The 23,924-nt window shown below is 49.3% G+C and overlaps 2 protein-coding genes across 2 annotated transcripts; one reads left to right on the top strand and one right to left on the bottom strand.

Annotated features, from left to right (window-relative positions):
• The first annotated feature begins 200 nt into the window (after positions 1 to 200).
• Best1 (bestrophin 1) lies at positions 201 to 11,475 on the top strand. The gene is made up of 12 exons (XM_075973456.1): positions 201 to 337; positions 1,025 to 1,212; positions 3,244 to 3,338; positions 3,576 to 3,809; positions 4,366 to 4,520; positions 4,876 to 4,953; positions 5,765 to 5,917; positions 6,758 to 6,838; positions 7,147 to 7,298; positions 9,658 to 10,025; positions 10,312 to 10,495; positions 11,235 to 11,475. Exons 2-12 carry the CDS (start codon positions 1,061 to 1,063, stop codon positions 11,251 to 11,253), a joined length of 1,671 nt encoding a protein of 556 aa, XP_075829571.1. The 5' UTR covers positions 201 to 337; positions 1,025 to 1,060; the 3' UTR covers positions 11,254 to 11,475.
• Positions 11,476 to 11,551: 76 nt separating this feature from the next.
• Fth1 (ferritin heavy chain 1) lies at positions 11,552 to 14,000 on the bottom strand. The gene is made up of 4 exons (XM_075973457.1): positions 13,737 to 14,000; positions 12,312 to 12,458; positions 11,962 to 12,087; positions 11,552 to 11,865 (listed from the first exon to the last, which is right to left on the bottom strand). The coding sequence occupies exons 1-4, from the start codon at positions 13,848 to 13,850 to the stop codon at positions 11,704 to 11,706; spliced, it is 549 nt and encodes a 182-aa protein (XP_075829572.1). The 5' UTR covers positions 13,851 to 14,000; the 3' UTR covers positions 11,552 to 11,703.
• Between the last annotated feature and the right edge of the window lie 9,924 nt (positions 14,001 to 23,924).

Here is a 23,924-nt window from a genome sequence, read left to right as displayed (position 1 = left end):
CAGATTTCTTGATTCTAAAGTTTAGAGCCATGGAAGAGGGGGGCGTGATCCTCAATTCCAGGCCTGTTCTTAGCTCAACACCCCCAGGAAGGAATTAGAGGAACAGTGCCCGGGCAGGGCTGGCTGCTGAACTTGAGCAGCTTACAGGAGGGGCCGAGACAAGGGCTCCTTTGTTCAAGCTTTGGCTTAGAAAGTCAGGTGGCAACTCAGCACATATGTAGGTGGGCAGTGCCAACCTCCCAGTATGGCCAGGGGTACCTGCCTCAGGGTCTCAGGGAGTCCCATCAGCCCAGTGGCCAGGACTTATGGGGTTGCCTGAACTGCCGGAACCCTGCCTGTGAGTAGGGGTTGCCCAAGTGGACAGCGCTGGGGCTTTACAGACGCTGGGGTGGACGATTGCGGGTGTGATGGGCACATATTGGCGCATGTGTGGGGGAGATGGACTCTGTACGGTGGAAAGGGAGTAGTCAATCAAGGCTTTGATCAGTCTGCATTGAGCACCCGCTCCAAGAACACGTTAAGGGCTTCCAGTGGGAGAAGAGAATAAACAGTGAGCAGGAGTAGCCTGTGTCACATGACTTCAGATAACTTGTAGAAGGACAAGCCAAGTGGGAAGACACCGCTGGTGACAACTGAGACATTATTTCCAGTAGGATGGCTGGGGGACATTTCTCCTAGGAGATGACCCACAGTGGAAGTGCCCCCCGAGGTGGTTATAGCAGCAGGTAAAGAGGCCCCAGGGTCACCATCCAGTAACCATTAGCAGGGCATTTCCTCCTTTCAGACTGTGTGCTGGGAATGGGGACATGGCTGTGAGCAGGACTAGCCTGTATCCCTGAGCTACTCACTCCAGTGTTGTTGAGGAAGCTGGGGAACCCGGCTCTGAGACCCTGAGCTCTGTGTGAATGCTGCTGCCGCCCTTGCAGACGCCTTTGTCATGGGCACATGGCAAGTCACAGACCTGCCCAAGGTCTTCATGTGTTCCTACCCTATCCCTCTGTGTCACCCTCTGCCTGCTGACCAGGACCCAAGCCCACCTACTGCTGCCCAGTGCCAAGCCATGACTATCACCTACACAAACAAAGTAGCCGATGCCCGTCTTGGTTCCTTCTCTTGCCTGCTCCTGTGCTGGCGCGGCAGCATCTACAAGCTGCTGTACGGGGAATTCCTCATCTTCATGTTTCTCTACTATGCCATTCGTGGAGTCTACAGGTAAGAGAGTGGGGGGAGGGTGGAGCATCTGCAGGAGGGCTCTCCAAGCCTGCAGAGAAAATGGGAGGAGTTGGGGAGGAGAGGGTCCAGTGTTCCAGCTTGTTTATAAGGCTGAGCTGAACTTCCGGCCAGGCTCTGGCCACTGGGGGTAGAGGTTGGGAAGAAAAAAAAGAAATATTTGCCAGATATGTGTGTCATCTTGGGCTCGATCCCCAACACGCATGCACACGTATGCATACACACATGCACACACCACAAATCAGAGCAGAGGGGATTCCTGACATGTGTGTCATATTGGGTTTGATCCCCAACACACACACGTACGCACACAAACGTGCATACGTACACACACACGCACACACACACACACACACATGCACACACACCCCAGACCAGAAGTGACTCAGGAGCTCTTTCTCTCCAACCCAGGGAGGGACCTGGAACACAGGCCTGAGCTAGTCCTACTGACGCACGCAGGCTGCCACAATACAGTTTAACATGCCTATTTCAAGAAAATGTTTTTATGAACAAAAGGATGCCGGGCAGGTATAGTTATAGAATACCTGATAACATTTGAAGTGAAAAAGCATGGGCTGGAGAGATGCCTCTGTAATTGGAGGCACCTACAGTTGAACCTGAGGATTTGAGCTCAATCCCCAGGACCCACAAATTACAGGAGAGCACCAACTCCCACACACTGTCCTCTGAACTCCATGCATGTGTATGGTACACACATACTTGGTCTCTCTCTCACACACACAAGAAACAAATACATAAATAAAAAATTAAAAAGCAGTCATTCTACCATGTACTGAAAAACACAAAATGCTGGGTGGTGGTGGCACTCGGGAGGCAGAGGCAGGTGGATCAATGCGAGTTCAAGGCCAGCTTGGTCTATAAGAGCTAGTTCCAGACTCCAACCCCCTCTCCAAAAAAAGGGGGGAAAAAAGAAAAGAAAAATGTAAAATATAAAATACCTCTAGTTTTGGTGATACAAAGCTTTCTCATCTGTGCCCATCCCACCCTCTACGTTAGCAAAGCACAGCTGCACATTGGCGCCTTTGCTGCAGTCAGGGAACTTACCTTGTGTCACTAGAAGTACATAGTTTTCATTAGGGCTCATGCACCGTTTCCTGCATCCTATGGGTTTGGACAAATGTATCTTCCATAACATGTATGAACCATTAGAGTACCATCAAGAGTCACTTCATTGCCCTAAAACCAGATGCTTAGCCAGGCCATCCCTTTCCAACTTCCTTTTTTTTTTTTTTTTTTTTTTTTTGGTGTGTGACACCATGCTTGGGTTCAGTCCCACATGTGGTGCCAAGACTGAACCTATGAACTTACTTGTGCTAGACAAGCACTGTGCCAATTGATCTACCAAGCCTTTTACCTTATACTTTCTAAAAACACCAGACCCTTCGTTTCCACCTGCTTTTATTTATTTTTATTTTATGTGTATGAGTGCTTTACTGGTATGTATGTATGTGCACCATGTGTGTGCATTGCTCAAGAAGGCCAGAAGAGGGCATCAGATCTCCCTGGAACTGGAGTTACAGATAATTCTAAGTTGCCACATGGATGCTGGGAACTCATCTGGTTCTTTTGCAAGAGCAACAAATGTTCTTAAGCACTGAACTATCATTCCAGTTTTGTCAACCACTTTTAAACAACTGTCCCTGGGTTTGTTTATAAAGGTCAGTAAAGGACTGGGAATAATATATCTCCGTGCTGGAGTGGAGTGTTTTCCTAACATAAGTAAGAGCTGGGTTCCATACACACACACACACACACACACACACACACACACACACACACACACACACACACCACCCACCACATACACACATTCACAAAGCCCGAGGTAACCTCTTCCAAGAACCCACCTTAACCAGAAGGGGACCTGGGCCAGACCAGTTGAAAGGACAACATCCAGATAGTCCAGATAGCCCCGCTCTTCCCCCCACCCACCCCGGCGGGGAGTAGGAACACATTTTTAGACACTTCTCTCAATGCCTCTTTCACTCTCAGAATGGCTCTCACGAATGACCAGCAGCTGTTGTTTGAGAAGCTGGCTCTGTACTGCGACAACTACATTCAGCTCATCCCTATATCCTTTGTTCTGGGTGAGCGCCCCCTTGCGGCTGTTCGGGGTCCAGTGTTCGTCCCCCTAGTTCCAGGCACACAATGGGCGGACTTCCACCAGAGGCGGGGAGTGGGGTAAGATGGGCCAGTGGTCTTCTAAAAATGTTGAGGCTGGGCCCACATGTATCAGGAAGACAGAGGAACCGAGGCTTTTTCCGGCGCTGGTCTCTGGCCACAGCCCGTCCCCTCGCCCCTCGTCCCTCATCCCTCCTGCCCAGGTTTCTATGTGACGTTGGTGGTGACCCGCTGGTGGAACCAGTACGAGAGCTTGCCTTGGCCCGACCGCCTCATGAGCCAGGTGTCAGCCTTCGTGGAGGGCAAGGACGAGCAAGGTCGGCTGCTGCGGCGCACACTCATCCGGTACGTCATCTTGGGCCAAGTGCTCATCCTGCGCAGCATCAGCACCGCCGTCTACAAGCGCTTCCCCAGTCTTCAACACCTGGTGCAAGCCGGTAGGCAGTACCTGGAGTGGGCGGGTCCGCAGGCCGGAGCTGACCCGAGGCGTGACCTGAGACTTGGAGTGGCAGGAGCTGACGCTGGGTGGAGCCAAAGTCCTCTGGACTTGAAGAGGTTGAGGTGGGGCAGGAATTGGGACAGAATTGGGCAGGCCAGAGTAAACTAAAAAGGTAGGGATTTGAGAAAGGTCAAGAACCCTTCAGGGCTAAATGAAGGGGCTTGGGGACAGATGGAACTTGGGTCTACGGCCTTTCTGTCTGCCTGTCCTGATTTCCGGTTTCCAGACTGGATGGCTCAACATGGGTCCTTGGCTTTCACTTCACTTTTCCGGGGCCTAACTCTAGCTTAATAGCAAAGCCCTCTACCCTCCCACCTCCTGTCCCATGTGATCCAGAACAGCACCTAACTGGGGCTCAGTCATTTTGTGTGTTGAAACAAACATATCAAAAGAGCACAGAAATCCCTAGGAGCTCAGACAGGCTGGCTGGGTTTCCTGGTGCAGACTACTTCTTTTGCAGGGTTACCTGTTGCCTTGTCCACTCTGCCCTGCAGGCTTTATGACCCCTGGGGAATATAAGGAGTTGCAGAAGTTGGGCCTACCACACAACACATACTGGATGCCCTGGGTGTGGTTTGCCAACCTGGCAATGAAAGCCTATGTTGGAGGTCGAATCCGGGACTCTGTCCTGCTTCAGAGCCTGATAAATGTGAGCCCACAGATGGGATGCAGTGGGAAGGGTTGTGGCTTCCTTTAAAGAGAAGGCTGGAGACTCTTCCCCCACCCTGTCCTGGTGGTGTATGATATTTTTGAACAAGAATCCACAGCCCAAAGTGGCCCCTTTCCAAATCTCCCCTCTGTCCCCTCTCTGAGTGAGCCTGTCAAGTCCTGGCTCTTTTTTGCTAGATGAAGCTACTGAGACACGGAGGTCTAGTGAACTGCCTGTGACCACACAGCCAAAGCTATCGCATTAACATCATTGCATTAGATCTGGGGGAGAGCTGCGGGAGGTTCTGGGGGAGCAGGTGGTGGCCAGCACCTCCTCCCTCTCCCCCACCCTCCAGGAGATGTGCACCTTGCGTACTCAGTGTGGCCATCTGTATGCCTATGATTGGATCAGCATCCCGCTGGTGTACACACAGGTAAGGACGAGACTGGTGAGGCTTTTCCCTAGAGGCTGAGTACAGATTCCCATTCTGGGACTTAGGCCTGGACTTGGAAGATTCTTCCTAGTATTGAGGTCAAGGCATCTGTGCTCCTGCCTGGTCCAGCCCAGCAGAGGGTGTGTGAGAATCCTAGTCTTTTTTTTTTTTAAAGATTTATTTATTTACTATGTATACAGTGTTCTGCTGGCACACCAGAAGAGGGTACCAGATTTTATTACAGATGAAGGGGTACCAGATTTTATATAGATGGTTGTGAGTCACCATGTGGTTGCTGGGAATTGAACTCAGACCTCTGGAAGAACAGCCAGTGCTCTTAACCTCTGAGCCATCTCTCCAGCCCCCATCCTGGTCTTAAAGAGGAGCAAATTGGGTAGAGCTCACTGGACTGTGCTTGGCACATGCATGAATCCCAGGGTTTGACTTTCGGCGTTGCATGAAACTGGACATGGTGGCACACATCTGTGTTTTCAGCACTAGGGATCTGGTGGCCAGAGGAGCAGAGTTCAAGGTCACCCTTGACTACATCGTGAGCTTTGTGCCAGCCTGGGCTACATGAGACCCTGTTTCAAAAAATAAAAGTAAAGAAACAACAACACCAACACACACACACACACACACACACACACACACACACACACACACCAGACAAAAAACAAATAAAAAAAAGACAAACAGAAACCCAGTCACATGAGGTCAGAGGAAGGCTTTAGACTCAAAGCCTGAGGGCTTCCAATTCCAGGGTCTCTGCTTAGCCCTTTTCTGGCACCTGAGCCTTTTCTCCTTCCAGGTGGTGACAGTGGCAGTATACAGCTTTTTCCTCGCATGCTTGGTGGGGCGGCAGTTTTTGAACCCAGTCAAGAACTACCCAGGCCATGAGATGGACCTCGTTGTACCTATCTTCACAATCTTACAATTCTTATTTTACATGGGCTGGCTGAAGGTAGGCCTCACTCGATATTACCCTCCCCGTTATAGGCGTGCACTGAGGGGCTATGGCCAGCAGCCACCTGGGAGGGAGATAAAGCAGCTAAAAAAGAAGGTCATGCATATCACACATGCATGAGCATACACACACACACACAAACTATTCTGTCCAACACACATATACAGAGAGAGAGAGAGAGAGAGAGAGAGAGAGAGAGAGAGAGAGAGAGAGAGAGAGAGGAGAGAGAGAGAGAGAGTTGTAGTCTCCATATACCTTCTCCCAGTTACCTTTGTTTTCTAAAAGCTCATCTGGATTCTACTACTTTTATGCTTAAAATTATCTGAGGTGCCTCACTAGCTATCAGGATGTCCCCTGGACCCACAAAACGGTCATCACCCCTGTGGAGCTTTGCTTTGGTGTTTTAGATATTAGTGTCCGGGACACTACCCTCCTGCCCACTGTAATTCAGCACAGCCTCAGCACTTATCCCTAACACCATGAAACAACAAATCCATGCGTATTAGGAAATAAAAAAGTGTACAAAAGAATCAATGCAACTCGAGATGAGTTAGTTACTCGGGTGGGATCAAGGTGGTGATTCAGCGGAGTGACATAGGAAGGGACAGCTGGTCTTCATGGGTAGGTCGCCTCATGAGGGTGAGAGGAGAAGAAGAGCAGAGACCAAATACATGGAAGCCCCATGGGGGGGGGGGGTGCTAGGGCCCAACGCTGTGGCCTTGAAGACAGTTAGGCAGGAAGGGTATCACGAGGGAGTGGAAATGGCGGGACCCAAGGCTTAGGATGGGAACCAGAGTGTCAAGGTTCTCAGAGCCTCACCCCACCCCCATCCCCAAGGTGGCAGAGCAGCTCATCAACCCTTTCGGAGAGGATGATGATGATTTTGAGACCAACTTTATCATTGACAGAAACCTTCAGGTATGGGGGGGGTGGGGAAGACTGTGCCATGGATCTTTCTCAAACTGGATCCCAAGAGGGGTCTCAGCAGTTTTCCGAGGAGACTCCCCAGCAAATATCCTCCCCTTCTCAAACATTAGCCCTTTTCTCAGTCAGTCATTCATTCCCAGGACTCACACCTCAACTCTGGAGGCTGCAAGTAAGCATGAGTCTCTTCCGTACCACGGCGGGGAGGGGGGGAACTGAGGCCCCTAAGGCATCACACAAGCTCATGCGCCTGTCTGGGCTGCCCATGCTATTGGATACTCCGCTCTGTCCTTGGCAACCAGGTATCCCTGCTGTCTGTGGATGAGATGCACCAGGATTTGCCTCCCATGGAGCGTGACATGTACTGGAATGAGTTAGAGCCTCAACCTCCCTACACAGCTGCTTCTGCCCAGTCTCGTCGGCCATCCTTCTTGGGCTCTACCTTCAACATCAGGTAGGCAATGCCAGAGACCTGGGCAAGGAAACGGAAACGCTCAAGTAAGGCTTCCCTAGCAACGTGGAACAGTTGCTACTACACGATGCGTGCCAGTAAGGACTAGGCTCTCTCTCTCCTCTCTCTCTCTCTCTCCCTCTTGAGACAGGGTTTCTCTGTGTAGCCCTGGCTGTCCTGGAACTTACTCTGTAGACCAGGCTGGCCACAAACTCACTGAGCTCCACCTGCCTCTGCCTCCTAAGTGCGGGATTAAAGGCGTGGGCCACCACCGCCCAGCTTGGACTATGTTCTTTACAGACATTCATTTTTTCCCTCCCAATAACCTTTGTTATCTCTACTTTTCAGACAATTAAGTAAGTTTAAAAGGAGCAATAAAGTTGCCCAGCCCAAAGTTACATAAGTGAGAAAGAACATGTGTGAGCTAGCTCTCTGGCTCCAGCTCCACATTCTTTATCTTTGGTTGGTTTTCCTTGAGGTAGTCTCATACAGCCCAGGCTGCCTTCCGACTCACTATATTGCTGGGGGGTTACAGACAGGTTCCACTACCTTGGGGGGGCTTTTGGTGTTTTGTTTTGTTGAAGACAAGTGTCTTGCTATGTAGTCCAAGCTGGCTTTGAATCTTTGACAGCCCAGGCTAGCCTTGAATTCACAGTTCTCCTGCCTCAGTCTCTCCAGGCCTAGGACTATAGGTGGGAACCATCACTCTGTGGCTCTCCTATTATTATTATTATTATTATTATTATTATTATTATTATTATTATTATTATTATTATTATTTTCTTGAGACAGATCTCTGTACACAGCTCACTGTTTAGACAGGCTGGCCTAGAACTCACAAAGATTCTCCTGCCTCTGCCTCCCAAATTCTGGAATTAAAGACTTGCTGTGCCCCACCACATCCGGCTACCTCTACACTCTTAACCCTCCACAGTGCTGTGTGAGGCCCTCTGGTCCAGTCTCTCCTCCCTTGTGTAGAGGCCTAGGAAGAAATAGGACCTTTCCAAGGGCTGCCAGTGCCTGACGATGCAGTGAGATGCTGAGACTGGCTTTCTAACTCTGACCAGAAAAACTAGCCTTTGTGTGGACACGCAAGTGGGGGAAGCCTGGGGTAGAGGAGGGACAGCGAGGGAGCCCCAATTTCCTGAATAGACTGTCCTACAGAGAAAAGGCCTCTTTCCACCCACAGTGGCCACACTTTCCTCTGTACAATCCCATTTCATCTGAATTCCTCCTGGATACAGTGGGGCAAATGGGCCTTCCTGCATCCCACAGAGTTCTCTGGATGACGGAGCTGAGAAGGCGCACTGTACTGTGCTGTTCTCTCTTTTTTTTTATGACCCAAAGAGTCCATTGAACTGAAGTCAGAATTAACTAGGATAATTTTGGAAGATGGTTTTGAACCTGTTTCATCTGAACACCAGCATTGAAGCTGGGTGGGGTCCCTGCCTCCAGGGGCTGTGCAAGCTAGTGAGCTGAGCATGCTCCAACCCATGACCGAAGACTGGGCAGGATGTAGAACAGAGGTTGCTTTTGATTTTCTGGGCCTGCATGTCTTAGGTCTTAGAGCCAGGGAGACTTTGGATGTGGGCAAAGGCTCTACTCTGGGTAAGAAGCTTTTTCTTACAGGTTAAAGATCCTGAAGCCCCAGGAAGTCTGCTGCCAGGAAGCCAAACACCCTTTTGGAAAATATTGCTCCCCATTGGGAAACATAAATTCTTGGTTTTGCGTGGACACTACTGGGCCTTATCTGAGATGGCTTTACCAGGAGCAGATATTCCCGTTGCCTGGAGAGAGATGCTTGAACAGGGTGGCTGATAAACAGGAGCCTGTGGGATTCAGGGAATTACTCTTGGTAAAAGCAGGAAGGCCCAAGTTTAATCTCCAGAACACACGTGACAGTGACAGGCATAGTGGCCGGCACTTGTAATCCTAGTGAAGAGGAAGATGCAGAAAGACCCCTGTAGATTGCTGGCCAGATAGACTAGCCTGACTGGTGAGTTTGAGGCTAATGGGAGACCCTGTCCCAAAGAAGGTAGATGGTGTTCCTGAGAATGCAAACGGAGATTATCCTCTGACTTTCACATACACAGGTACCCGCCCCCCCCCCCTCTCTCTCTCACACACACACACACACACACACACACACACACACTCCCCAAATCTGTAACACTAGGCTGGGGAACTGAATGTTGCCAGTGAGCAAGAGGGAGCCTAAGGTGAACTAGGCCTTAAGAGACTCCCTGGGAAGGAGAGGAGAGCTGAGGCACTGGGAAGGCTGTGCAGCCTTGGTCCTGGCCAGAGACCTGTGCCCATCTTTCGGGTCCACCCACTTAGTTCTGTGCACACCTTTTCCTTCCAGCCTGCAGAAAGAAGACATGGAATTTCAGCCAAACGAGGAGGATGACGACGACGAGAACAATCATGGCAGTGTCATTGGCCGCTTCTTAGGGCTGCAGTCCAGTGACCACCAACCTCCCAGGAGAGACTCAAAGACCAAACTATTGTGGTCCAAGAAGGACTCCTACCTCGAGAGCCAGCCTAATTCCAGGAAGAACTCTAGTGACCAGGAAGATAATGCTTGGAGACTTAAGACTCTGGACTCCTTCAGGGCTGCTCCACTGTTTGAGAGGCCAGGCTATCACAGCGCCCCACAGACACCCCTCAGCCACACTCCCATGGTCTTCCCTCCTGAGCAGTCAGCACCCTCCAAGCCTTACTTAGTCACAGGTACGGACACGAAAGACAAAAGCCTAACACCCATGACTTCTGAGACCAAGAACACTTTGTTTTAAAGATGTATTTTATGTATGTGTGTATGTCTTTTTGAGTATATGCCACATGTGTGCTGGTAACCCTGAGGCCAGAAGAGGGTGTTTGATCTCCTGGAGCTGGAGTTATAGGCAGCTGTGAGCTGCCAGGTATGGGTGCTGGGAACCAAACTCAGGTCCTCTGGAGCAGGAAGTGCTTTTGACATCCGGGCAATTTCTCAAGACCAATGTTGAATTGCTCCTAGGTGATGAGGCTTCCCCGGAGCACCAAGAAGTCAATCACATGAAGAAGAAAACTGTGGAGTTTAACTTGAACATTCCAAAGAGTCCCACAGGATATTCTAGAGAACCCCATTTGGACCAGCGGCCAAACAACATACACACCATACTGAAGGACCATGTAGAGCCCCATCCCACCTTGGAAAACAGGTCTGTCCACCCTGATGAGGAACTATATTGCCACATGCTTGTGACCCAGTTTCTAAAGATCCCATTATTGCTGATGGGTCTAGGGACCTCTGTCCCCACATAGTTAACAGCCACCTTGGCAAGAACCACGTGTTGGGAGGCCTTTTGTCCACTTCAGCAGAACACTTCTGGAAAGTGAAACTGCACTAACAGAAGGCTGGAGGGCGGGCTATCTTGGGGAAGGGGGTAGTTGGCCAGGCTGTTTACTTTTTATAGGGATGGATGGTGACAAAAAGCCTTGAGATAGTACTAAGTCTCTAGTAGTAGGCCAAAGACCAGCCTCACTGCTCTATCAGCTAGATGACAAACACTTGTCTATGGGCCATCCCCAAGAACTCCTTCTCCCCAGGCATTGGCCAGGTCTCCTGGGGATACCTTCTCAGGGCTTCCAAAGCACCCGGAAAGCTGTCACGAGCCTACATCATGTTATTTCTCTTTGAAATTTCTTGGACATTTGCCAAGTTAGGAACATTCCACCCCCACACTGATCACATGGGGAGTCAATTTCCCACTTCCCCATTCTTGGTTTCATCTGTGATCAGAATGTCCACCTTTTTGGTCTAACTTGCTTCTAGGGCTAGACAATTGACTTTACAAATCTCCTGGGTGTGTTTAAGATAAGCTTCAACCTTAGTCCTCATAAAATCCTAAGTCGAGCACTTTCCCAACTCATGCAGGAACTTTCTCAAATCCTCCACAGGGATGAAACTGGCACCTAACGTGTTTCTTAAGGGCGATGCTTCTTGGCCTGGTCCTCATCTTGAATGGATGCCAGCAGGACACTGATCCAGTCAGAGGCACACAGCTGTCGACACCCAAAGAATATGTTCCTGAGACAGTCTGGCAAAGGATTCAGGACCAGGGGCTCAGTCCTGTCCGCACACACCTGTGTCTTACTATCTTCCCCACACTAAGGAGTTTAATAAATACAAGTATTCTTTTAGGTGTTCGGTGTCATCATCAGCGTCAAAGGGACACAACTGCACGCTGACACACCTTCAGACTCAAGACAACAGCTGGGTACCAAAATTCTTTATTTAAAGAAATGGTACAAATGAAAGAACTTAAGCGGATGTTTCGGTGCGACTCATAGAAAAGATAAAGGCAGACCGACATGCACGCACTGCCTCAGTGACCAGTAAAGTCACTGTGGCTCTGGGGAAGTCAGCTTAGCTGTCATTACTATTGCCCAGGGTGTGCTTGTCAAACAGATATTCTGCCATGCCAGCTTCGGGGGCTCCCATCTTGCGCAAGTTGGTCACGTGGTTACCCAGTTCCTTGATGGATTTCACCTGCTCACTCAGGTAATGTGTCTCAATGAAGTCACACAACTAGGGAAGAAAACACGGAGAAAGTCATTGGTCAGCTCTCCCAAGCCCTGTGGCAAATGACTGCCTCCATTCATCCCCCATGTTTTCAATACTCACGTGGGGGTCATTTTTGTCAGCAGCCAGTTTGTGCAGTTCCAGTAGTGACTGATTCACACTCTTTTCCAGGTGCAGTGCACACTCCATTGCATTCAGCCCGTTCTCCCAGTCATCACGGTCTGGTTTCTGCAAAGAGCATTAGGTCAGTTCATCTGCAGACTCTACCAATCAACCTGTCGGTAAACGCCTCACCACCATGCTTTGCCTTAAGTTCCCTCTGACAACAGTTTCCCCGGGACGTCTTTGCTCACTGCTGTCTGCCAACCTTGGTGTTGGTATAGGCCTAAAAAAGTCCAAGGGCAAAAAGCCCACTTTCTGCTCATCTGTAAGACACCCCTAGGTCTACTCACCTTGATATCCTGCAGGAAGATTCGGCCGCCTCGTTCGTTCTGCAGCTTCATCAGTTTCTCAGCGTGTTCCCTCTCCTCATGAGATTGGTGGAGAAAGTATTTGGCAAAGTTCCTCAGAGCCACATCATCCCGGTCGAAGTAGCAAGACTGACAAAGCAAAGGGTACATGTTCCAGGTTCCCACAGCAAGGCAGCTGGCATTGCTGTAGGTGTTACGTTATTTGCTGCTCCACTCAGTAAGGAGGGGAGGACTTTGGAACTTGGCTTCTGCAAGTGTCCTATGGCTCGGTATTAGTGCAGAGAAAAAAGTTTTAAGCCAGGCCACGTCTACTTGTCCGAGGGGGAGGGTGCTAGAGTATCCAGCCTACACTGGGAGGCCATTTTTCTTCTCCTTCACCTCATGTAAAAAACAGCTAACACAGGCTTACAAGCTTTCCAGTTGACTGATTTGTAAACATTAACATACCATGCCTGATGACATCTGAGGGGATTGTACTTTAGCACAAACATATCAGGAGATTTGATTCAGTTTCAGGCACTCGGTGTGTTTGGACATTCCAAAGAATGACAGCCACAAAAGCCTAGGCCTGTTTCAAATCTATTTGGAAAACACTTATTTTTGGATAATTCGCACAATCACAAGGCAATCAAAGGGTGATTCTCAACTCACTACACTGCCCCAAACCTGTTTTTCAGGAACATATTAGTGCATGGCAAACTTCCTTGCCCAGCAACTGATTGTGGGCTTTATCCAACAACTACCCACCGCTTCTGTTAATAAGTCTCAACTCTCAGAGGAAAAACCCGATACAGTACGCTGGATGTCTTAAGGGACAAAGTCGGGTGACACTGATGACTGCAGAAGGGGCGATTCTTAGAGATAATGTTTCAATACAAGTGAGGCTCTGTGATAAGCAGAGCGGAGAGGCGGAGACGGCTGCTTAAGGGGTCAAGGTACGCTCACAAGAGATAAGCCTCTTTGCACCAAGCCCCAACGCTGCCATTCGACACCATGACCAAGCAGACCCGCCATACTCAGAGGAACTGGAGCTGGATGCCTACCGAGGCAGAGAAGCCTACAGGCCACGTGACCGGAGAGGAGAGCGAAGAAAAAAAAAGCACCTAACTGCAGGCTTGATAGGACGGAATGACAGTCCAGCAGCCTTAAGACCTCAAAGAACGGGGGCGTGTGTATAACGACGCGCCTGGTCTCTGAAAGAGTCGCTGGGGCTAATAGCTCAGACACCCCCCCCTCCCCAGAGCTGCTCAGGGAGAGCCCCAGCAAACTCTATTTTCCAGAAGGGCGCCGAGAGGCCTGCAGCTGGCCACGCCCCAGCCCGCGCCCCGCCTGCTCCCCCGCTCCTCAAAGCGGCTCCGGGGAGGCCGCAGCCGACTCCCGCCCCGCTAAAGGCCAGGCCGCGCTCACCATAGACAGGTAGACGTAGGAGGCATACAGTTCCAGGTTGATCTGGCGGTTGATGGCAGCCTCTGAGTCCTGGTGGTAGTTCTGGCGCACTTGCGAGGGAGACGCGGTGGTCATGGCGGCGGCGGCTGGCGACGCTGGAGCGGCGGAGCGACGAGTTTGCAGAGGGTTCTGGCTTGGAGCAGCCGGCTGGGGTCAGAGGGGTCGAGCGCCGGGTTCCGTTCAAGCACTGTTGAAGCAGGAAACCGCGGCGACTCCGGCGAGAACGTCTGGCGCTGGTGGCCAGCGGGCAGCTCTTATAGCGGGAGTCCGCGTCAGGCCGCGCTCTGGCCAATCAGCGCCGCGGGCCGCCTAGACCCGCCCCTTCCTGTGGGCGTGCTGCCCAGACCCGCAGGGCGCGGGCGGGGATCCTGTGTGGGAGGCTGTGCCATGGGCGCTGTTCCTCTGCCAGAGCAGTGCCTGGCAACGAGCGGCCTGTTCTTGTGTCCCGAGGCGGACGGTAGTTGGCTCCAGCCCTATAGCAGTGGCATCTGGGTCCTTGGGATCCTTGGGGACAGAGGGTGCAGAGGAGGGAGATTTTCAAGTCCCACGGGACATCCTTAAGCTCAGTACGTGTTGTTAAATCGTGACCTACGTCTTACAAATAGGAAAATGGAAGCGTGGTGCTGTACGTGGCAAACGAGTTGTAACTTGGACTGGGAAAGAGCGGCTTTTTCTCTTTCAGTCTATGGAGAGAAGCGTTAAGGAGGAGTAGAGGGCCTATTGGGGAGGAGGAGGTTCGGGTCTGCCCCGTCATTCTGACTCAGGCAGCCCGGGACTTTTGCTGATAGCAAAGATGGCTCCGGGCAGTTAAAAAAAAAAAACAAAGGTTGAGGGGGCGTTTACTCTGGAGAGTAGGGACCGCCTTCTGTAGGGGGAAATCCTGGGGCCGAACCATCGAGGTTTCTGAGAAAGTCCCCGGTGATGCTGAAAATTAAGAGAGGCCTCTGGATTAGGAAAGAAAGGAGAATCCACCTACGTGTATCTGTTTCAAAATGGTCTCCTTCATCTCTCTCAGTAACTTTGGGTTACTTTGTCCTTGGAGAAAAGCTGGTGGGGCTGAATGGCAGGTGACAGGTGCAGGAAACCTTGGAGGGACAAGGCAACTGTGTGTGTCTGGTAGCTGTGGCCCAGCTTCAAAATGGTTGTGAATTCTTAGGTAGCTGACCTAGAGGTTAGCCACTAGCAAGGCCCTGCCATCTATGTCGCTACTCTCAGCCTAGTCTTTTGTCGCAGGTGGAAGCCCTAGCCTAAGCTTCTCCAGATAGTCAGAGCTGGGAGCTGAACTTTCCAAACATTTTGTTGTTATTGTTTTGAGACAATGTTGACAAGGTTACTGAACAACCCAGACTGGTCTGGAACTCACTATGTAACCCAGGCTGGTTCCTGGTTCTCCTGCCACAGTTTCCAGAGAGCTGGGATTACAACCCTACATTACTAACGATGTTTGTTTGTTTGTTTATTTATTTATTTATTTATTTCAAGACAGGGTTTCTCTAACTATGGAGCCTGTCCTGGAACTTGCTCGGTAGACCAGGTGGACCTTGAACTCACAGAGATCTGCCTGCCTCTGCCTCCTGATGGGATTAAAGGTGTGCCCACTCCCACCGCCCAGCTGGCATTTATTCTTTTAAAAACATGTGTCCTCGCGGCAGTATGCTGCTGGATAAATACCCTAGCATCAAACTTCAGGAAGACGACCCTAAGAGAATGAATAATACTGAGAGAAATTTGATGAACAAACTCCCGTTGGAAAGTGGAGGAGTGAGGTGGGAAAAGGAATTCTAAGTAGAGGGAATTGCATGTGCTCAGGTGTGGAAATGCTTCCTGTTCCAGAAACCTGAAGGAAAGTGTTTGTTGGCCTGGGAAACAAAGTACATCTTGGGAAGTGCTGGAAAGAATACAGTTAGATTGGTGTGCCATAAAAAGTCATTAAACTTTCCCCTGCAGGCAATATGGTGATACCATACCCATTTGCTTTTAGCCACCATCAGGAAATGTGATAGAAAAAAAAATGAGTGTGGGGGGGTGATATCAAATATTTTCACTTAGATCAGCAGCATATATTCCAAGTACCAAGTAATAAGATTAACAGTAACATGAGGCAAAAAAAAAAAAAAAAACCACCAAAAAACAGTTACCGTGATAAGGAGTCCTGAAGAGTCAACCTCCATATTACGATGTCAGCTCTAACCCTGTAATTCAACAGTCTGGAATGTAAAATCGCAGTGTTTCCTTGGTAGGGTATGATTCTGAGGTTCAAATGGAGTCATTGGACTAGCTGGTAAACATTGGAGGAAAACAAAGCTATAAGGGAAGACTGCTTGAGATTGCTATTTTATACACACACACACACATTTGTATATATTATATAAAAAGTATGGTACTGGCACAGGAAGATGAGATCAACATCAAAATATTTCTACCCATATACGTACAGGAACTTGATATAAGCTAAAGCCATGCCTTTCAAATTAGGGAAGAAGGGGCTTAGCCAATAATGTCGACACAATTATCATGTGGAAAAAATGAATCATTCTGTATTTAAAAATACCTTCCAGATGAATTAAAAATGCAACCCTTAAAGCTGAAATCTATAAAGCTTTAAGAAAACTGTTAAGGAGATTATCCAAATTTGGAGTAGGGAATGTTCTTTTGAGTCTGTCAAAAAGTTGGCAGGTTTGACTGCCTAAAAATGAAAAGCGTTTAGCTAAAGATATTTTAAACAAAGTTAACATAGAAATGGTGTGTTAGGCTGGTGGTATATGTTGTCCATAGAAAGGATGAAGATCAAGAGCCAGAATATGTATGTATAATACATGCTGTTTTCCGCCTTGGGGATGGAACCCAGACCTGGGGCAGACTACCCAGGCCCTCTACCACTGAAGTGCTCCTGCTGGTCTCACTGTATTGTCTAGGCTAATCTTGAAAGCCTAGGCTCAAGCGATGCAGACTCCCTTGTATCACTGCACCAGTCTATGCGGTATCTGTAGCCACTCCTCTTACGCGAACCGTTTGGTTGACTTCCCTACTACTGTAGATTGGAGGTATTTCCAGCACACTCAGTCCTTTGCAAGGTGCTTGTGACTTGGAGCTTGAACAAATGGATGCATTTTGTGTAGAGTTTGGATTCCAGTCAAGCCAGAGGGCTGGGTACCAGTTGGGAGACAGCTGCCGTGGTTTTTAATGAGCGTAGGAGACAGAGCGCAGAAGAGAGACTATGGAGAAGATGGACAGATAAGAAGATGAGTTGAATGGTTGTGGATATTTTGTGGATTGGGAGGTGGGGTGTGGGTACCAGGTCCCCCAGTTTTCAGGCCTGGGCAGCTGGATTGCTACAGCCCTGCATGGTGCCAGGGAAACACAGAAGAAGCACAAGTTTGGGGAAAGGCTGTTGGGAAAGGTCAGCTTGGTTTTGAACTGGCTGTGCTGAGTCTCTAAGACTCCCAGGTGAACAGAACAGCATAAAGTTAAAGTTAGCCTCAAGGTAAGGAAGTTTGGGCTATTACATTAAGTTTTGTGAATCAGTGTTAGCTCCTTGCTTGTTAAATACATACCTAGTTACAGAAAACAACAGAGCAAACCAGGGATACTGTGTACTGTAGAGGGTCACTAAGGGAGGAGGTCTCGAAAGGAAATGGGAAGTGTGTGAGCATCTTGCTTGGGTCGGGTTCCCACCTTTTGGGAGCATTGGGTGCCAGAACTGTCATCTCCAAGCCTCCAGACTCTGAAGATGTGGCCGGGTCTTAAGAGGTTTGTTGATCAGGCTTCTGCCTCCCAACCCCCATGTTGCCTCTACTCGTGACTTTGAGGAGGGAGTTTGGCTAGCTGCCCAGAACAAGTTGAACAGTGGCCTCCCAGAGCCAGGAGCCACACAGCAAATGCAGGCCTGGAGAGAGAGGAAGGCCCCTCTGTTCTGTAGAATACTAGCTTGTTGCTGACAGAAGGTGGGGGTGGAGAAGCCTTGTGGTGGAAGGCTTTTGTTCACCGTGACTCAGCACTCTGCTCTTCCAGAGGAGTTGGGCTCCAAAAGTGCTTTGTCATGGAGGGGCAGGGCAGACTGGGAGGCTTTGGTTTGCTCTGGGAGAGAGGGCAGGGGGACAGGGAGAGGAGCAGGAGGCAACATGTGAGAGCTCCCCCTTTCCCTGTGGCACACAGAAGCTGGACTGAGACTAAAGAAGTCTTGATCACCCAGCCAGGCTTGGATGATTTTTTTTGTGTGTGCCAGAAATGCCTTTCTGTCTCTTGTAGGGACTTCTCAGCAGATAGTGGAACTCTTTTCCTTCTAGTAATTGCCCCTCTGCAGTTACCGCTGCTGAGGGTGCCACCTCCAAGAAGCCTTAGACATTTGGTACATTAGGGTCCAAGGGACACTAGAGCTTACAGATCGCTTTCCTTTGTTGGGCAGAGAGTGAGACCCAAAGAAGGTGAGGCTTGCTCAGGGAAATAATCACCAACTAAAACTGTTGTGGTGGAAGTCCAAGGCGATCATTAAACATCATGTGACCATTAAATGAAGTGCGGAGCAGAGTATGTGATGGAACACCTGGGCGATCATTAAACATCCTGTGCTCATTAGGTGTATGATGAATGTGCTGTCAGAGTGTGCATATGGAATAATGTTAAGTGAGAAACCAGAGTCCAAAATAGTTCCTGGAAGCCAGTTACGGAAAGAACAGCACAGGACTGCAAACCAGTTAAGACTGGGTGGAAGTGGACTTAAAGGCTCTCGAGGCTAAACAGCCAGTGTTGCACAAGTGTGCGATTCCCTGAGAGTTGTGCAGGAAATTCTGACATTTGCAAAAGCACCGCTCAGCCAGATTGTCTGGTACATTCTAGATGAAGCAACTGTCACTCGGAGAGCATGTCCTTAAATCAGTTCTTAAAAATTCATGAGGTCATGTAGACTTAAAAGTCTAGACAGACACCCAGAATCCCTCTCTTCTGTAATGCTAAAGGTTGAGATTCACAACCTGGAATGTTAGGGGACAGTTGTGAATGGAAGCCCTGCCTTCCCTGACTGACTGTTTGCTTGCTCACCTTCCCTCTGCTTGCTTGCTCACCTTCCCTCCGGACTTTGTCCCCTGCTAGACGCCCTTCTCCTTCCTGCCAACTGCAGCCTGCTAACTTTCCTCTGGTTATCCTACCCTATGGAATGCCTGGTTCCTGCTTTGGCCTGAGGGCCCTTGGGGGCCAGGGCTCTACTCTGTCCTTCTCAGTGTCCCCTTGGATATCTGCCACATCCCTTTTGGCCTCTCTGAGCTCTGTTCCTGTACTGAGGTACAGTATTTGAGGCCCCATTTCCCCCATACGTCTCTCGACACATCTTTCCTCATGAAGCCGAACGAGAGTGGTAACTGGTAATGCAGGCTTAGGTTACTTCAAATATAACATTCTAGCGTGGCAGCAATTTTGTGAAGTTTTCATAATAACAGAACAAATGAAAGTCATATCAGACGTTTGCAGTGTATTCATGGGTACAGCAGATAGGCGAGTTACAGTGAAAAACGAGAAAGGCCTCAGATGCTGCCTGAAGATATTCGTCGATTTTTGAGATGAAGAAGCTCCAGGGTCTGTTTATATGTTCCAAGGATTTATCTAACAGTGACAAGGTCGGTAGACCACCTACAAAGGTGTAAGATCAGTGGCCATTTAAGAGAGCTAACGATAGCTCAAGATAATTTGCAGTGAGGCTCTGGACTTGCGGCATTCCGATCCTTCCAGAATCACTGGAGTTCCAGGCAGTCAAGCTTCCTTAACAAATGCAGCTTCTTTAAGCATGCCTTTGCTCACAGTTCCCTCTACACCACAGTTCGTGGTACAGGCTATCAGCAATTACCCAGCAGTATGCTGTGCCTACTTTACCTAGTCTAGGCTCATCTGGGCCCCTGCTGGCCGAGTCAGGGAGGCCCACATCAGCAGAAGTGACAGCCAGCAGCTTCAGTAGTGACAAGAGAAGAAAGATCACTTCTAAGCCATGGTAAAGGCCTCAGCCTCCTGGGCCTGGGGTGACTTCCTGAGGAAATGGGGGTTCTGGATACCTTGGTCTGTCACCAGGCGCTCACCTGTTCAGGAGAGGCTATGCAAACCTATCGTCAGCTGCCAGCCCCCAAATAATGATGTGGAGACTTATTATTAATTATGAAATTATTAATTATAAATTAATAAGCTTAGGCTTATTCCCAACCAGTTCTTATAACATAAAAACTTAACCTGTTTTTATTTATCTACATTCTGCCACGAGGCTTTTTGCCTCTCTCCATGTCTACATCTCCTCCTTGCTCCATGTGTCACTGTTGTCTCTCTGCCTCTCTTCTTCCCAGAATTCCTCTCTCTCCGGAAGTCCTGCCTATTCTCTCCTGCCTAGTTGTTGGCCGTTTAACTTTTTTTTATTAAACCAATTACAATGACACAGCTTCGCATGGTGTAAATATTCTGCACCGGGTCAAGGTTGAGGAGCTGATGGAGGAGACCTGAGTAAGTAATCCGGCTGCGGAGCCTAGGGATGAGAATTCTAGATTCACTTGCCATGGTCTACAAGACAAGAGGAACGGACACAGCCCAGTGGAAGTCTAGTTGGCAGCCTGGGCTATGGGTGGATACAAAGGACAAACCTAGGACTGACTAACTGGGAAGTCAAAAGAAGGCTTCACAGGTGAAAAGCTAGGCAATTTCCCTCTTTGATGAAGGTCCCTTCGGCGCCATTCTAAAAGAGCTAGCATGTCTATGTGGACCAGCAGCTGGGCAGTAGACAGGAATCTGAGTGGCCCATGAAGGAATCAGGATCCCAATGGCTTCACCAGATGTACCTAAGGGGTCTCAGTCATCATGGGGACACTACCAGGGTCTCCGGATCCTTCTGTTCTGCTTCTCCCAGTCTTGCAAAAGCAAAGGCCAACATTCCCTTTCTGGGATTAAAAGCCCTGCAGGGCTCACCCCTGCCCCAGAGATAAGGTTGGAACCCCGTCCTCTCTATGGACTGGGGCAAGCAGATCCCATCTTTTCTGCTGCTCACCTCTTGAGCCTACTCCCTTCAAAAATCCCCTCCCACCTCATTTGCTCAGCCTAGACTTCCTGCCTCTGGTTTTTATTTCAGAAAAACAACCTAGCTTTCAACAGCCTCCAGCTCAGATATCCCCCGTGACTTCCCTCCTTGCCAAGGGGAGAATTTCTAGGCTTTCTGGGCTCCAGTGTCTCCAGTACTGTGCCTTGCTGGAGTGGCCTGCGTTTGCCAGTCCTCGTCATTGGAAGGAGGCCTGCCCTGTTCATCATGGCAGTGCCTTTCCTGCCCCTCACCTCAGCATCCAGCAAAATAGCAGCCTTGGGTTACGGAGAAATACAGGTTGGCTTGACCTTGGCCTTAGCTCGCTGTTTACTTTTGCCATTATTGAGGAGCTCAGTCACCACACCCTTTGCTTCAGAAGTTTGGTTTTCCCTCTTCACCAAATTCAGACCAGCTCTTTATCCTCACGCACGGGAGGTACAGAGAATAGCCCAGTCTTCCTGGGGTTGAGGACTATGTCCTGGCACAGACCCCAGGATGTAAGGCAGGGGCCCAGGACCAGCTGGGCTATGGGGACAGTGAGATGACACATGGTCACAGGCTCCACTGCTGTGAGGGCCAAGTAAATCCTTTGCTGCCCTGTGGATGCTGAACATTTCCTCAACTAGAGGGACTTGTGGGTGTCACAGAGGCCAGGGCAGAAGAGAAGGATTTCTGTAGCAAGTTCACAACGAGGAAATGCCACATGCTTCCTCGTGATGGACCAGAACGTTCTTGAGGTCCTTGTCACCCAAGAGGGTGGTGCTGGGCACTGTGCCAGAGAGCTTACACAAAGCTGTTGATCCCTTATGGCTGAAACTGACAACACCCCTGCTGAGAAGGCTGGGCAGCCCCGGTGCTGTCCTCAGATGAGGAAGCTGAGGTCAGAGGTGAAGTCACTGACTGCCTGGCCTAAGGTGGCATAGCTGGCAGGAGACAGGGCCCTGCCTGGAACCTGGGTCCTCACTGTGGGGAAATGTTCTAGTGGGGCATGTTGATGCAGCCGCGGTGGCAACATCCTGAAACCCATGGCCTTGTGCAAAGGTGTGGAGGAAGAGTCCCCAGATTCTAGTTGTCAGAGACTTCTGAAATGTCACTGTCTCTTGGTATCCATAGGAATTAGAATCTGAGCTGAGGGTGTGACTTCTAGGTAGGACCCAGGACAATCCCCAAACCATGGATACTCAATTCTTCTTTTTTCCTTCTTGACAGGGTCTCAAGTGTCCCAGGCTGGCCTTCTATGTAGCCAAGGATGATCTGAACTTCTGTCCCTCTGTGTCTACCTTTTGACTGCTAAGATTATAGGCATGTGCCACCACAAGTGGTTCTATGCAGTGCTAGAGTTAGAGCCCTAGATGTTGTGGATGTAAGGCAAGCTCTCTACCAACTGAGCACCACCACCAGCGTCAGTTCTAACACGTTGTCTGGACATGATCTAGTTGCATCTTCCCATATAGTCTCTGTATGTGTGTGTCTGTGTGCACATGTATGTAGACGCATGAGTGCATTTGTATGCATGTATGTGGAAGGTCAACCTTCACCGGGCATCTTTCTCTCTCATGCTCCACCTTATATTTTAAGACAGGGTCTCGCCGGTGGTGGTGGTGGTGCACATCTTTAATTCCAGGACTTGGGAGACAGAGAAAGGCAGATCTTTGTGAGTTCGAGGCCAACCTGGTTTACAAGAGCTAGTTCCAGGACAGGCTCCAAAGCTACAGAGAAACTTGGTCTCGAAAAAAATAAATAAATAAATAAATAAAAAATAAAAAAAACCCGAGGTCTCACTGAACCTAGCGTTCACCAGTTTGGTTAGACTGCTGAGTGAGCGTCAGGGATCTGCTCTCTGCCCTTGCAGCACTGGGACTATAGATGTGCGCTCTACACCTGGAGTTTTACACGGGTGCTGGGGATGCAGCTCGTGTCCTCATACTTGCTTGGCAGACAATTCAATTTCTCCATTGGGTCATCTCTTCATCCCACCTCTTTTTAGAATGTTTGATTAAACTATAATGACATCTTTTATCCTCTCCCCCATCCCTCTCTGAGGGGATTGCTACAGGGGTCACACAGGGAGGTGAACCATTTGAAGAGATGAGAGTGAAAACCCTGTGGAGATTGACTTTGTCAACCTGGATCAGACTTTGGGGAGTCTAGTACCAGGCGGTTCACTGTCAGCATATTTAAAACGCAGTACAACTTGGGAAAAGGTTTCCAGGCAACAATCAGTCCAATTCCAGATGTACAATAAAGCTTAAGGTATGACTACGTAGAGACTCTTTTACAAAGTACATGTGACCATGAGGGTGGCTTTTATAGCTAAAAGGCCTAGGATCTAGTGTGATCTCTGACCTATAGTGTAGAGGGCAGCAGGCCATAAAGTACTTGTGACATCTCCCCTCAGGATGGGGAACGGTTTAGGGAGGGAAGAGTCTGGGGTAATCATTGTGGGGAATTAGGGTGACCTCTATCCCTACAGATAGCCAAAAGTCACTAGGTCGTTAACAGCCTCCACTCTCAGCTTTCTGGATGGGACAGGCTTTTGATTTTATCTCCTCCACTGAGGAGATACCCCTGCGTGATTAACATTCCTGGTTCTCAAAGTGCTTCTCTGTAAGTACAAGGACCGCTGTGGCCCCAACACCTCTCAACTTGATGGCTCTTTTTCTCCAATTATTATTCAATAATAATCATTGTTACATATGTATATATATGCAAATAAATATATAAACATAACCTTCTGAGTCCCTTTGGTGTTGCTTGCATATATATGATTTTAGGACTGACCAGTTGGTATTGGATAACCAGTTAGGGGCTTATCCCTAAAGGAACATGAATTCTTCTGCTCTCAGTATTCTCCATTCTCTCTTAATTGCCCCTGTCGCTCTTCATATGGGGGTGGAACCCCTTGAGGTTCCCCCATCTATCTTGGCATAGCAACGGGCATCACTGTTCAGGTTTTGTTTAGGCAGCCATATTGTTGAGATTTCATGGATGTAGCCTCCCTGTCATAGCTGGAAGACACAATGGAGCAGACTTTCTGGGCCTCTGGCAAGTGTAGTCTTTCTGTCCCCTCTTCAATGTTGTTCCCTGAGCCTTAGGTTGTGTTCTGA

The sequence above is a fragment of the Microtus pennsylvanicus genome, chromosome 5 (assembly GCF_037038515.1).
Source record: "Microtus pennsylvanicus isolate mMicPen1 chromosome 5, mMicPen1.hap1, whole genome shotgun sequence".
NCBI lineage: Eukaryota > Metazoa > Chordata > Mammalia > Rodentia > Cricetidae > Microtus > Microtus pennsylvanicus.
The sequence above is the reverse complement of the archived record's forward strand: the minus strand, read 5'-3'. Positions and strand labels throughout refer to the sequence as shown.

Coding starts and splice junctions, on each gene's coding strand:
- Best1 (XM_075973456.1), top strand. CDS start 1,061: ATGACTATCACCTACACAAACAAAGTAGCCGATGCCCGTCTTGGTTCC. Junction 5,918..6,757: donor TTTACATGGGCTGGCTGAAG/GTAGGCCTCACT, acceptor CCCATCCCCAAG/GTGGCAGAGCAGCTCATCAA. Junction 6,839..7,146: donor TCATTGACAGAAACCTTCAG/GTATGGGGGGGG, acceptor CTTGGCAACCAG/GTATCCCTGCTGTCTGTGGA.
- Fth1 (XM_075973457.1), bottom strand. CDS start 13,850: ATGACCACCGCGTCTCCCTCGCAAGTGCGCCAGAACTACCACCAGGAC. Junction 12,459..13,736: donor CCTACGTCTACCTGTCTATG/GTGAGCGCGGCC, acceptor TTGCTTTGTCAG/TCTTGCTACTTCGACCGGGA. Junction 12,088..12,311: donor TCTTCCTGCAGGATATCAAG/GTGAGTAGACCT, acceptor TGCTCTTTGCAG/AAACCAGACCGTGATGACTG.